Source organism: Mus pahari, chromosome 3 (assembly GCF_900095145.1).
Source record: "Mus pahari chromosome 3, PAHARI_EIJ_v1.1, whole genome shotgun sequence".
In the NCBI taxonomy this organism is placed as follows: Eukaryota; Metazoa; Chordata; class Mammalia; order Rodentia; family Muridae; genus Mus; species Mus pahari.
Genome location: NC_034592.1, coordinates 1,936,346 through 1,951,116, shown reverse-complemented (window position 1 = coordinate 1,951,116; position 14,771 = coordinate 1,936,346). Strand labels below are relative to the sequence as shown.

Genomic DNA, 14,771 nt, shown 5'->3' with positions numbered 1-14,771 from the left:
TGTAGTACAGCTTTAGGTCAGGCATGGTGATTCCACCAGAGGTTCTTTTATTGTTGAGAATAGTTTTTGCTATCCTAGGTTTTTTTGTTATTCCAGATGAATTTGCAAATTGTCCTTTCTAACTCTGTGAAGAATTGAGTTGGAATTTTGATGGGGATTGCATTGAATCTGTAGATTGCTTTTGGCAGGATAGCCATTTTTACTCTATTAATCCTGCCGATCCGTGAGCATGGGAGATCTTTCCATCTTCTGAGGTCTTCTTTGATTTCTGTCTTCAGAGACTTGAAGTTCTTATCATACAGATCTTTCACTTCCGTAGTTAGAGTCACACCAAGGTATTTTATATTATTTCTTTCTCACAGGCTGGCTCTTGTACAGACCACTTTGTAAAAAGTTGAAATAATAAGACACAACTACTACACTACTATTAGAAGAGGTATTTGTATTGATTCAAGAAACATCAGAAGGCCAAAAGCCTTGAACAAGCAAACAATACAATCAGATTTGGGTTGTTAGAAAAAGAATTATTCTCTACCAATATAAATGCAGCTTCTAAGAGGGAAAAGAAAACAAAACAAACAAAAATGATGAAACTGCCACAAGTAAGAGGCTTGCTTAGAATGCAAATACAAAATGCTTTTTCAGTTTTGTTCTGAATGAGGAAGAACTGTTTCAAGGATACCTGCAAGTATTCAGGCATCTAAAATACATTCTAGGTTTCTTCAAAATAACCAATTCTATTGTGTTTCAAAACCCATGCTCTCTGCCTAATGGTGGAACAAATGCTAAGAAAGTCCCACACATAAAATAAAACTTCAGTATCTAAAGCCCTGTAGGACAAGTCCTCAGCTGATTTGAATAAACAGATTTGAGTCAGCCTGTACAGGTATCTCTTAGTCTAATATTTACTTCATCTTTGGAAAGCAGTTGTTATTTTGATTTAATAGTACATATTAATAATTAATTCACCTTGGAATAGTACCCAAGCAGGCTCTTTAAAAAAAAAAAAAAGCCTATGTGAATACATCTAAATTACTCAAAATGACACCTATTTAAACATTTCATGCTAACTGGAACTAATAGACTTATTTTAGATCAACTATACATTGCTTGTAATGACTTTATGTTTCCTAAATTGACATTTCCTAAAATGACATTTCCAGGAATGTATGGCATCTTTGGTTGGTCTCTATTGCTGCAATAAAACACCAAAAGAAACTTGGGGAGAAAAAGATTTATTTGGCTTACATATCCCAGGTACATCGAGCAAAGACACAGCAGGACCTGAAGGTAGGAATTAAAGAGACTATAGAGAAATGCGACTTACTAGCGTTGTTCTTCATGGCTTGCTCAGTTGCTTTCCTATATACTCCAGAACCACATACCTAGGGGTCACACCCCATCACTAACCAAGATAATGCCCTACAGACTGGCTTACAAGCAATCTGGATAGAGAGGATTTCTTCAGTGGAGGTTCCTTCTTCCCAGATATGTCTAGGTTTGTGTTAAGTTGACAAATGAAAAGGAGGATGGGAGGGAGGGAGGGAGGGAGGGAATAAAAGAAAAGAAANAAAGAAACCCACCAACCAGAATCTATGGCATAATCCTTAGAAAACATGCCTAAGACTATGAATTCCCTTCTACACACGCATACAGAGAGGGTCAGTACAGTTTTATCTCAAGAGAGGAAGGAGGGGAGGTTGTGTTAAGAAAGGAAGAGGGAGGGAGGGAGGGAGGGAGGGAGGGAGGGAGGGAATAAAAGAAAAGAAACCCACCAACCAGAATCTATGGCATAATCCTTAGAAAACATGCCTAAGACTATGAATTCCCTTCTACACACGCATACAGAGAGGGTCAGCATGTGACTCCCATTTGCTCATGTAAATCAGAAATGTATGCAAAGCATGTAGCAGGCATGGTGGTACATGCCTTTAATCCCACCATTTGGAAGGCAAAATTAGGTAGATCTCTAAATTCTAGGCCATCTTGGTCTACAGAACAAGTTCCAAGGCTTCCAGGGCTACACTGAGAAATCTTGTCTCAAAAAATAAAGAAACTAAAGAAACAAACACCCCAATAATACATTATACAGTTCTGAACTAATCATATCATTTCTGACGCTGCCTCAAGATCAACCAAATAGTGGCATATTCTTCTCAGCTCTTGAAAAAATTCAAATTATTTTCTAAGCCAGAAGAACATGAATTACCCAACAGCAACTCAACATGGTTTTATATAGAGCAAATTTCTAAGCTTAAACCTGGGAGTTGGGGGGGGGGGCACAAGACACATACATACATAAATATACACACACACCCATACTTCTAAAGAATTCAAAACTTATGATTTTTTTTGTTTTCCTGAGACAGGGTTTTTCTGTGTAACAACCTTGGCTGTAGCTCCTCTCTGTAGACCAGAAAGGCCCTAAATTCATAGAGATCCCTCTGCCACTACTTCTGAGTGCTGTAATTAAAGGCACATGGCACCACAGCTGGGCTTATTTTATCTTTAGATTATCTCTGCAGTTGTGGTGGTTTGAATGAAAATGGCCCCTATTGGTTTATTGGAAGTGGCACTATTACAAAATGTGGTCTTGTTGGATGGAAGTATGTCACTGGGGGTAGGCTTTGAGGTCACATATGCTCAAACTAGGCCCAGTGTCACTCTCTCTCCCTGCTGCCCAGCAATCCAGATGTAGAACCCTCAGCTACTCCAGCACCAAGTCGGCTTCCATACTGCCACACTCCCTACCATAACAATAATGGACTAAAAACCTTTCAACTGTAAACCAGCCCCAATTAAGTGTTTTTCTTTGTAAGAGTTGCTATGGCCATGGTGTCTCTTCACAGCAATAGAACACTAAGACAATAGTCATAAAGAGGAGAGTAAGGATTCTCTAAAAAGTACTCACTAGTATCACATGTAATGCTTCAAATGAGCAATTAAAACTGGGCAATGGGGGCTTGAGACTCGGTTTCAGATACTGGGCTCAATCGTCAATATTCAAAGACAAAGAACCAAGCTAATGACAAGAAAGCTATTTAAGGCCAGAAGATGATGTATCTGACCAAGCACAGTTGCATTAAAAACACAAGTAGAAATGTTTAAGAAAGAGATGGAGAGATGGTTCAGTGGTTAAGTGCACTCACTGTCTGATCTTCCAGAGGACCCAGGTTCAATTCCAAGCACCCACATGGTTGCTCACAACTGTAACTCCATCCAGCTGCAGAGGATCCAAAACCCTCAAACAGATTACATACAGACAACAGGGAAAACACCAATACACATTACATAAATAAACAGAAAGGAAGAAAGGGAGAGAGGGAGGGAGGAGGAAGGGAGGGAGAGAAGACAGGGCTGTAGAATTAAAAAGAAGCCAGGTCAGACACCCAGAGCTCCACACCTACCATCCCAATATTTAGATGCAGAGGCAGGAGGATTGCTTCAAACAACAACCTGCTTTATACATAAAGCTTTTTGGCCTGTCAAGGTTTCACATGAAGGCACAAGGGAACCAGGAAATTTGAGTTGTTATAATTCCTCATGAGTTCATATTAGACTGTAAAGTCAACTAAAAATATTTTAATCAAAAGGATTACATTTACATTCTTAAAACGCAACCAAATATTACTAGAGAAAGAAGAAAACAATTAGAAGCTTCTATACTAATGTAAAAGGTATTTACAATGGTAAGTAACTTCCAAGTTGCAGAAATAGAAAGATGGATTCAAAGCAATTAAGATAAAGCATACACACTATACTAGTATCCTGAAAGAACACAGTCAACAGTACATTATTTGTTGTCAGGAATGTAGACAATTACAACCATGAAAATCAAGATGTCACACAAGCCTACATAACAAATAACTGATGTCTAGTCAAACAAGAACAAAGGGGAAAAAATGTTAACTCTTAAAAAAAAGTTTCAATATAGGTTTGAACAGGCTGAAGTTGAGGTGTTTGGGACATATTCTATATCAGTAAAAGATTAGAATATCAAGTGTTTTGACAAATAATCCTGATACCAACCTGAGATATTTTTATAACTACTTACAACACTAGAAAATCAATTCAAAGAGGTTTGATATTGTGTAATACAAAATTCTCCTACTCACTAATAGTAACTGCTATAGGGGCAACTGAAGACCAAAATCAAGAGCTCAGGATAGTGGTTCTCAACCTGAGGGTCTTGAACTCCTGACAAACCTCTATTTCCAAAAAATATTTATATTATGATTCATAACTAGCAAGACTACAGTTATGAAGTAGCATTGAAAATAATTTTTATGGTTATGGGGGGGTCACTACAATATAAAAAACTTTATTGATGGGTTGCAGGATTAGGAAGGTTGAGAACCACTGCTTTAGAGGAAAAACTAATCTGACTGTGGTTTATGATGCTTACTGGACTAAGCAAAGTATGTAAAAATAAGTAAAAAGTACATATAGTAGACTAACAGTATTCATGACATGAACTGGTCAAAAAGTTTGACCATGAATAGATTTTAAAAGTTTAAAATTAATTAGTTTGTTTGGTTTTATGCAAGGTCTTGCTATACCTTTGGCTGACCTGGAACTTACTAGGTAGACCAGGCTGTCCTCCAACCAGTAGAGGACCCTCTGCCTCTCTGAAGAGCTGAGATTAAAGGTATAGGAAACCACACCTGGCTGCTCACTTATATTATAAATATTAAAAGCAGCATTTATCAAAGACAAAAGAATGTTTACAAGACATTTCTTATTGGCACTAGGCGAAGAAGAGAGTAAATCTTTCTTCCAGTATCCTTTATGTAAGTCTCCAGCAGAAGGTGTAGCCCAGATTAGTATGTGTTCCATCATGCCTTTAATCTCAGATGACCCTGAACTCAGAGATCTCCCTGTCTTAATCTTCTGGAATTCATAGCCACTATGCCTCGAGATCTTCATGCCGTGATCCAGGTCAGAAACTTTTATCTCCTAAACTCCAGATTAGGATCACTGGTAAGCCTTCCAATTCTGGATTGTAGTTCATTCCAAATATAGTCAAGTTGACAACCAGGAATAGCCACTATAGAGACAGTTAACTAGGAAAGTCTCTCTTAGAAAGTGAATTTTGAACAAATGAGTGCCCAAATGATGTGACGGACATTAAGACCTTAACATGCCTAAGGGAACATTAACATAAGCAAAGAAAACGGCCTACAAAGCTAAAGAGGGAGAAGCACTTGGAAAGTTCAAATCTAAGACGCTTCACATGATAGCGAACCCTAGGTTCACAGCCATATACATCTTTAGATAGTACATACAGAAAATTCCCAGAGGTTTTTGAACAGGTAGATGGCTTTATCCAGTATTTTTAAAGATTAATGGCTTTTATAAGTGAAACCTTATTAGAGGGGCGAAGAGGAATGAAAAATCCTATTGCAAAGCCCCTGCCACAGTCTTTGACAGGGCTGAGATGGCTGAGTATAACTGAGGCAACAAGATTCTGGATACATGCTAGGTAGAGCCAAAAGATCTTATTGACAGAATGTGTGGGAAGGGGGCTGGAGAGATGGCTCAGTGGTTAAGAGCACTGACTGTTCTTCCAGAGGTCCTGAGTACAATTCTCAGTAACCATATGGTAGCTCATAACCATCTGTAATGGAATTTGATGCCCTCTAATGGTGTGTCTGAAGACAACTACAGTGTACTCATATAAAATTTAAAAATCTTAAAAAAAAAAAAAAAAAAAAAAGGAATGGGTGGGAAGGTTGAAAGAACCAACCAACATCAGATCCCATTACAGATGGTTGTGAGCCACCATGTGGTTGCTGGGAATTGACTCAGAACCTCTGGAAGAACAGTCAGTGCTCTTAACTGCTCTTTCCACTATGTCCACAGCAGTCTTATTTGTGATAGCCAGAAGCTGGAAACAACCTAGATGTTCTAAAACAGAAGAATGGACACAGAAAATGTGGTTTATTTACACAATGGAATACTACTCAGCTATTAAGAATGAGGACATCCTGAGTTTTGCAGGCAAATGGATGGAACTAGAAAATATCCTGAGTGATGTAACTAAGACCCATGCATGGTATGCACTCACTAATAAGTGGATATTAGTTTAAAAAAAAAAAAAGGACAGAATACCCAAGATACAATCTACAGAACTCAAAAAGCTCAACAAGCTAAAGTGCCCAAGTGAGGATGTCTCAGTCCCACTTGGGAGAGAGAAGAAAGCAATCACAAGTCGGGAGGGAGGGAGGGAAGGAACTGGGAGGGAACATGGATGAGGGAACGGAGCTAAACCTGATCTGGTATTGGGTGAGGGAAAAGGACTGAAGCCCTGAGGCTTCATGTGTAAACAGACAACCTCAGGAAATAGGAGGTTGGGGGACCCTCTAGAATGCACCAGATACCTGGGAGGTAAGAGACTCCCAGGACTCAAAGGGAGGGACCTCAGATGAAAGGCCCAACAGTAGGGAAAGGGAACTTATAGAACCCACCTCCAGCAGGAAGACAGGACATCAAGTGAGGGACCCATAATTGTTCCTGTCTGAAAGAATTACAGGATAGAAATGGAGAAAAGCCTGAGGAAAAAGAAGGTCCAGTGACAGGCCCAAAGTGGGATCCAGCTCAAGGGGAAGTCCCAAGGCTTGACGCTGTTACAGAGGCTATGGAACACTCACAAATAAGGACCTATCATGATTGCCTTCCGAAAGATCCAACAAGCAGATGACAGAGTCAGATGTAGATATTTGCACCCAACCAATGGACAGAAGCAGCTGACCCCTGTTGTTGAATTAGGGAAGGCTGAAAGAATCTGAGAAGGCGATCCTGTAGGAGGTCCAGCAGCCTCAATCTGGACCCTCGAGATCTCTCAAACACTGGACCACCAAACAGACAGCATACAGCAGCTGATATGAGGCCCCCAACACACATACAATAGAGGACTTCCGGGTCTGTGTTCATTCAGAGATGATGCACCTAACCCTCAAGAGGCTGGAAGCCCCAGGGAGTTTAGAGGTCAGGTGGGGTGGGGGTGGGGGCATCCACATGGAGATGGGGGGGGGTGGGGAGGAGGTGTGGGATGTGGAGCAGAGGAAGGGGATGGGGGGGCAGAGAATGAAATGTGGAGTGTAAAAAATAAATTTAAAATTAAATAAAATAAGAAAGAGAAAGAAAGAAAGAAAGAAAGAAAGAAAGAAAGAAAGAAACAAAGAAAGAAACAAAGAAAGAAACAAAGAAAGAAAGAAAGAAAGTCCATGACTCTTAGACATCAGAACTGACTAACAGGAAAGATTAATGACTCAATCCTGAGATGGGCTACGATGACAGAATGAGAAGTGGGAGGGGAATAAATGATTTTTGGCATGCTTGTTTCTAGACTCCTATCAAAATCCAGTGGAAATATTCAGTAGATGGACACCTAAATCTCCAATACTGACCGAGACTATTTAAATTTGTGAGTAACTGGAATAAGCAAAGTGTTTAAAGCTAAGAGACTAGCTGTTTTAAATCTTATTTCACAAATATAAAAAATGTTTTTCTAAGTGTTTTTTAAATATTGACTCAATCCTTTTACCAACCCTGTAAGTTAAGAAACACTATACATTTTTTGTTTGTTTTTTGCTTTTGCAAATATATTTCCGAGGGAACATTATAATTCTTATACTCCATATTTAAAGACAAAGAAACAAAGGTATAGAATATCTAGCCAATTAGCTTAAAGCCAGATGGCTGACAAGCAGCAAGCCTGAAACCTGAATTTAAGCAAATCACTCCAAATTCTACTAAAAACTAAGTCTCATAAGACTTTAAGAGAAGAAAGTCTTAATGGAGAAGAGCTGTTATTACTGCTCAACATTTGGACACTGAAAAAAAGCGGGAGAGGGGAAACTAAAAAGCTAAGCAGAAAACCAGAAAAGGGCTGGTGACCTACAAACCTATGGATAAAGCACAGAAGAAAAATTTAAAACATCAATAAAAAAAATGGATGAGGAACTGACTGTTGGAATTGGTAAATACAAATCAGTAGGGACCTTGACAGCACAAATTATCTTTATAATTCAGATTGAATTTTAAAAACATGTCAGACTCAACTCAACAAGCATTTTTTCAAAGCCAACTATGTAGCAGCCATCATACAAGGTGCAAAATAAGGAACACATTGATGTATAATGTTTAATTTAATAAAGACAAAAACGCTGAAATTTGTAGAAGATGGGGGAGGTGAAAATCACTGTATTTAAACAGCCCCTGAGACATTAAATCATGTCTTTTACGTCATGACTGGCTGTGAGATGTTACTGGTGTCCACTGAGTGAAGAGCGAATACAAAGTTAACAGCCTTCATGTAGAGAGCATAACCTCCTTAAGGATTTTACCAAACTGTCAGTAACACTGCTACTTACAAACTCCAGGTTGCAGGAATCAGCAAATAATTCAGGTACAACAAGTCAGACTCTAACTTGACCTTAAAGCATGAGGACATATGTGTGGAAAGACACATGAAATAACAGCAACAAAAGTATAAAGGCAAGAAGGGGCCTGTGTTTGGACTGGGCAGTGTAGGTAGCAAGAACAGGTTTAACATTAAGAAATCCATCTGAATCCACTGCAAATGTGAGTTTTAAAAAACCAGAAAGAATACACATTAGGCCCTGGGTTCCATTTCCAACACCACGAAAAGGAACAAGCCACGAGAATGTAAGTGTGATTGATTAGCAGAAAGCAAGGTTATATAGGATCACTATAGGTGCTAGGAACAGAGGTGGCAAATATTGTTTTATTATAAGCATCTGTCCTAAAGACTGATGTAACAAATTGTAAAACAGCCAAAGAGCCACAATGAGATGGTCTTCATGGTTGCATTTCTTGTCAATGAACACTGTGTTCAGTAAGTACTGGTGCTAAGCACTTATTAAACACAATTTCTCAATTCATTACTTATTTAGCACTATTGATTTCTAAAGTTCCATCCACAGCTCAGATTCAGGACATTCAATTAAATCACTATGAACCAGGCAGGAAGTGGCAGTAATAGTAAATTTTCTCCAGTTGGCAAAATTTAAAATTCACCTCTAATAAATAAAATTCATAAAGTAACTCTCACAAGCTATCCTTACATTCTTTTACTTCAGTTATGGTTAAATTCAGCCTGTGGAACTGGATGGTATTCGTTTTCATTCTACACTATGGGGCCTGTGTAGTTCAGTGTAGTGCATTCAAAAACATCCCAAAATCCTTTCAAGAAATTCAAATCAGGCCCGAAAAACAGATAGTTAACCTGCTAAATTGATACGCTTGGTACCTAATACCAATGATTCAGACAACAACACAAATTTGGCATTTCAGACCCCATCCTAGAATCAAAATCCTCTTCCACACTTCCCCCCAAAGGCAGAGGCCTGAAAAAGGCATCCCAAAGGCTCATGCCTGCGTTTCAGTTGTTGCCAAGTAACCCATCTTCATCTCTTCCACCATTTAAACGTACCAGTACGTAACCAGACCTCTCTCCTCCAGGGACCATTATAAGGGCTATTTACGAAACCTTTAAGTAACCTTACCTAAAACATTCTGCCAGTTCCCGGTGCTTTCTATTGGGCCAGGCAAATACTTTGGCGATAGAGCTGCTAATCAATCTGCTCAAGCCAAGATACGCCTGTCCTTCGCTCCTCTCCCAGGAGCCATGCCCCAGCGGCAGATGGCTTCGTCGTCTGTTCCTCCCGCGGCAACCCTTTACCCCAGTCCCTTCAGCGATTCCTTCAAAGCTCCCCCTCCCCAAGCCCCTTACCAAGGCCCATCCGAGAGGCTCTTAAGTCCCATTTCTTCCAAAGAGGATGCGCCAAGCGCTCAACCCTCTCCCAACTCTGAACGAAGGGGCCCCGGGAGAGAAGAACCTGGGCTCGGCCTTGGGAATCCAGAATGAACGACCGCGGGGGGACGGGGGGCGGCGGGGGTTCGCAGTCCCGGGGAGACCCACGGGGGAACGGCGAAAACACTTACCAACATCCTGGTCGAAGGGGTTGGTGGCAAAGAGAGGCATGTCCGCTGCGTGCCGAGGTGTCCCCGGGGACTGCCCCTCGACCCCGCGGCACTCTGGGGAGGACGGAGAAGGAGGCCCCTCAGGTACCAACACAGCGAGGGCGCCTGCCCGCCAGCGCAGGGTCCCCCTCCGCCCCTCCTCTCAGCCACCCCAGCAACAGAGGCGGCGGCGGCGGCGGCGGCAACAGCCCAGACGGGGAGCAGGCCCCCGCGCGGGGCGTGTCGGGAATGTAGGCGACTTGAGCGCTGCCTGAACACTGCCCGCGCCGGGTCTGGCCAGAACCCGCCGCCTCCGCCGAGGCCCACGCGAGGAGCCGCCTCTGCCTCGTCCTCTGATGAGTTCCCGCGTGCCCGTGGGGTTAGCGGCTAAGGTTCTCGGCTTTTCCAGTCCCCGGGCGTCTCGGGCGGTCGAGGTCCTTCAGGCGCACCGAGGCCGACTAAGCGCCTCAGGAGTGAATCAGAGACTGGGAACCGGAGAGGGTTCAGTTTGGGTCCAGCCAACCCTTAATTTTTAACTCCTGGGGTTTATTCGGTGGGTTGATGTGATGCTGTAATCCCTCCAGAAAGTCAGACAGTCGTTCGGGTTGTCCCAGTAAGATGCTGAGCGCGCTCATCGAGGGTTCCAGGAAGGTGTTGGGATTGGAGTCATGTGAGCCGGTGGAGCTGGCCCGAATCCCTCGGAGGGAGTGTCGAGGCGCGCAGCCTCTGGAGAGGCTGAGGTAACGCTGGCTCCTTCCCCAGCCTGAGATCAGAGGGAACCTTCCTGGGTGTGGGCTCCGACTGACTAGACGTGCAGTCACTGAGTCCCCGGAGTGACTGGCAGGATTAGACCTTCTCAGCCCGAGATAAGCACGCACACGCAACTGCAGAAATAAAAAATTTAAAAGAAAAATCACGAAAAATGGAGCCAGACATTGACGAGGACTCTTGGCAACTTAAAATGTTGATTTGGTGATCTAATTTGTACATGTGTATGTAACGCACGCCCCCCCCCCCCAACTCCCAACACACACACATTGTCCTCTAAATCATGTGAAATCTAAAGAATCATCTTTTGGAAATATTACGTAAAGTTAGCAAGTCGGTCTTGCACATGCAGTGAGATTATGTAAAATGTGCCCAAATAGGAATACTTACAAATGAAGCTTATAAACAGATACACGTCAACAAGATTTGTATAACAGTACAGATTGCTTACTAAACAGTTAAGTCGAATTTTGAAGGGAGAGGAGAAAACTAAAGCATCGGTTAATGTTTTCAGTCATTTAAAACTAAAAGAATCCAAGGGATGGGAAACGAAGTTGCCTGATGGGGTATAAATTAACAACATTCTTAAGAGAAAGGATGGGAATTATATAGCAAGCTTTTGGAAATGTTCCTTTGGTTCCGGTTATTCTGATTTTTAAATCTTACATAAAGACAGTCTTTAAAAACATGAACCAAGGTATTAATGGCAGCATTGTTTACAGTATCAAAGTTTTGATGACCACTAAACTTCCCGACATTGAAGAGAGTAGACAAACTCCTGTTTCCTCATTTATAAGAAACGGAAATGACAAACCATTGACGATGAAATAAATTAGTAGAAGCAAATCCCCTGTAATAGTGTCTATCATATAGTAAGCACTCAAGTGCAATCAATAGTTATAATTGTACTTATTTGGCCATTGAAAGTAAGAGCATAGATGTGTATTTACATAGATAGACATCTGAGTGCATAAGAATTTAAAGGGCTGTAAAGACTGACTGAGGATGAGCCTCAGTAATGGAGTACTTGTTTAGAATGTAAGAGGCTCTGGGATCTGACCTTGGCACTGAAAAAAAAAAAGCCTTCAAATATATGTGAAATAAATTCTGCAGTTTTTAACAACCTGAACGAAAATATTTTCTGAGTAATTTAATGAGCATAGTTTTTCTTTCAAAAGGGTGGGGTTAAATATAAAAATGAGGCGTGCGGTGGTGACGCACGCCTTTAATTCCAGCACTTGGGAGGCAGAGGCAGGCGGATTTCTGAGTTCGAGGCCAGCCTGGTCTACAAAGTGAGTTCCAGGACAGCCAGGGCTATACAGAGAAACCCTGTCTCGAAAAACCAAAAAAAAAAAAAAAAAAAAAAAAAAAAAATTAAAAAAAAAAAAAAAAAAAAAAAAAAAAAAAAAAAAAAAAAAAAAAAAAAAAATTAAAATATAAAAATGACAAATGTCAGACATTAAAGCCACCATTTGCTCCTGCCTTCAAAGTTAATTCATTTTTTAAAATAGAGCAAATGTAGAATTCTTAAGAAAAAGTGAGGAAGAATGTTTAAGAATGGGAGGCACTCCAATGGGAGGAATACTTAACCTTAATACTACCAATTACATCCTTAATGCATTGGTCTTGGTTGCCCCTTCACTTCATATACTCGAGTTTTTTTTTTTTTTTTTCTGAACTACGACAGCAGTCCAGATGTCCCATACCTCCCACATCCTAAAACAGACAACTTTTACCACTCTTGTTGTATTTAGAAATCTCTGGACCTTCTCTCAATCTCCACTTAGGAAACACTGACAAAAAGCCTTTCCAAATTCAGTACATTATGAATAACGATACATCACAAGTTTTTGCTAATTAATTGATCGGTCACTTCTATCACAGCACTGAGTGGGGTGATATTTGTTCCAGATAGTGGTTTCTGCATAACACATGCTAAGTGTAGCCTTTAGTGTAAGAACAGTAGTTTATTTTGCGTACGAGTCAAAAGTTTTGTCAGACCTCACCATGAACAGCTTGCCTCCCCTCCCTACGGCATCAGCAGGACTGCTACAGTGACTGGGATCACTCCAGCTAGTTTTCAGTATTTAACAGAGTTGCTCAGAGTGTGTCTGGCAATGGATGCTCGAAGTTGGCTGAGTCATTGGGGCTGTCGGCTGCACCAGCTGCACGGAACATGCTATGTATCGGCTTGGCTTCTCCCAGCATACTGAATGGACATAAGTAGGAATGTTTCAGGAGACAAGAAGAGAACGCCTCCCGTTCCTTAAGATGTGGACCGGGGAGTGGGGATAGCATCACTTCAGTCATACTCTAGTGCAGCCACAATGACTTTCAACAAATTGGAGTAGGGGGAATGTTTAAAAGCTACCACAATATTGGACCCAATGTTTAAGCATTTTATTTAAAATCATTTATATGTATTAGCTCTTCATAATTAATTGTTCCATGACATTTATTAAATGGAATAAATGCAATCTTCTAGGATTAAAATGGCATATTATAATTACTGACCATAAGGAAGTAACAAAATCTGTACTTTATTGTAAGCAAAATAAAACTGGGGGAAATTATGGATTAGATTGAAATGTGCCTTGAAGGCTCATGTATCCCTCACTGGTGATGCTATTGACGGTGATGGGATCATGAGGATGCTAACCTCATCAAGGGATAATGCTCATAGCAGAAGAGGAAGTGAGGTCTGGGCAGAGGAAGTATATCTTCAAAATCCCTCCTTTATCTCTCTAGCTCTGCTTCCTGGCCGCAGGGAAATGGCAGCTTTGGGTTCTGCTTCTCACAGCCCAGAAACAGCAGAGCCAACTAGCCATGGTCTGAGGCCTCTGAGGGTATGAATTAAAACAAATCTTTCCTCCATTGGGGTTGCTTATGCCAGATGTTTTGTCCCAGGGATGAAAAACACTAAGGTATGGATGATTTCCAACATGAGCCAACAGCAGTATAAAGCAAATACCAAGGAAGCAGGAAATGTTCATTGAGCCACATAACAGCCAAGGGCTCTGGCGGGCCCACAGCTGGATTCTGTACTGTAGTATAGAGCCCAAAAATGACTCCAAGTGTTCATAATGTACTTGTGATGGTTTGAATATCCTTGGCCGGAGGGGTGGCACTATTAGGAGGTATGGCCTTGGAGTAAAAGTGGCCTTGTTGGAGTAGGTGTGTCACTGTGGGCATGGGCTATAATACCCTGTCCTAGCTGCCTGGAAGCCAGCCTTCTAGCAGCCTTCAGATAAAGATTTAGAACTCTCATTTCCTCCAGCATCATGCCTGCCCGGATGTTACCAAGATCCTGCCTTGGTGATAATGGACTGAACCTCTGAACCTGTAAGCCAGCCTCAGTGAAATGTTTTTATAAGAGTTGCCTTGGTCATGGTGTTTGTTCACAGAAGTAAAACCCTAAGGTAGTACGGAAAAGAAAAAAAAAATCAGAATTGGGGGAGGCCAAGAGACACAGGCACAGTTTACAGGCTTCAGCCCATGCTCATTTATTCGTCCTGCTTTTGACATAACGTATCTTTGCAAGACCCAGTGGCAAAGCAGAGTCACACATTCAATGGTGAGATAGCAAAAGACAGGAAGTATCTGCAGTCCCAGTATCGCCTCTGCAGGGCCCTAGTGACCCGAAGCCCTCCTGGTAGGGGCCTGCTTGCTAATATTTTCACCAGCTCTCAATAATGTCAAGATGAGGACCAAGCCTTTAACATATTGATACATGGGGAAACACATGGCCCAAACTATAGCACCCAAGGAGGAGGGTGAGGGGAGAAGAAGAGGAGCTAGAGGGAGAGGGAAGGAGAGAGAACCTTAGCATGGTGGCATGCCTTTAATCCCAGCACTGGAGAAGTAGAGGCAGGCAGATCTGATTTCAGCACCAGACTGGAAGTGAAAGGAAGTGAAAGATCTGTATGACAAGAACTTCAAATCCCTAAAGAAAGAAATTGAAGAAGATCTCAGAAGATGGAAAGATCTCCCATGCTCATGGATTGGCAGGACTAACA

The 14,771-nt window shown here is 41.5% G+C and overlaps 1 protein-coding gene across 1 annotated transcript in view; it reads right to left on the bottom strand.

The window, feature by feature from the left end:
- Stam (signal transducing adaptor molecule) overlaps positions 1–10,212 on the bottom strand; it is a 50,823-nt gene extending 40,611 nt beyond the window's left edge. The window contains exon 1 of the mRNA XM_021192070.2: positions 9,970–10,212. Within this exon, the coding sequence (XP_021047729.1) occupies positions 9,970–10,009 (40 nt within the window). The 5' untranslated portion in view covers positions 10,010–10,212. The remainder of the gene's footprint in view (positions 1–9,969) is intronic.
- Positions 10,213–14,771: the final 4,559 nt, after the last annotated feature.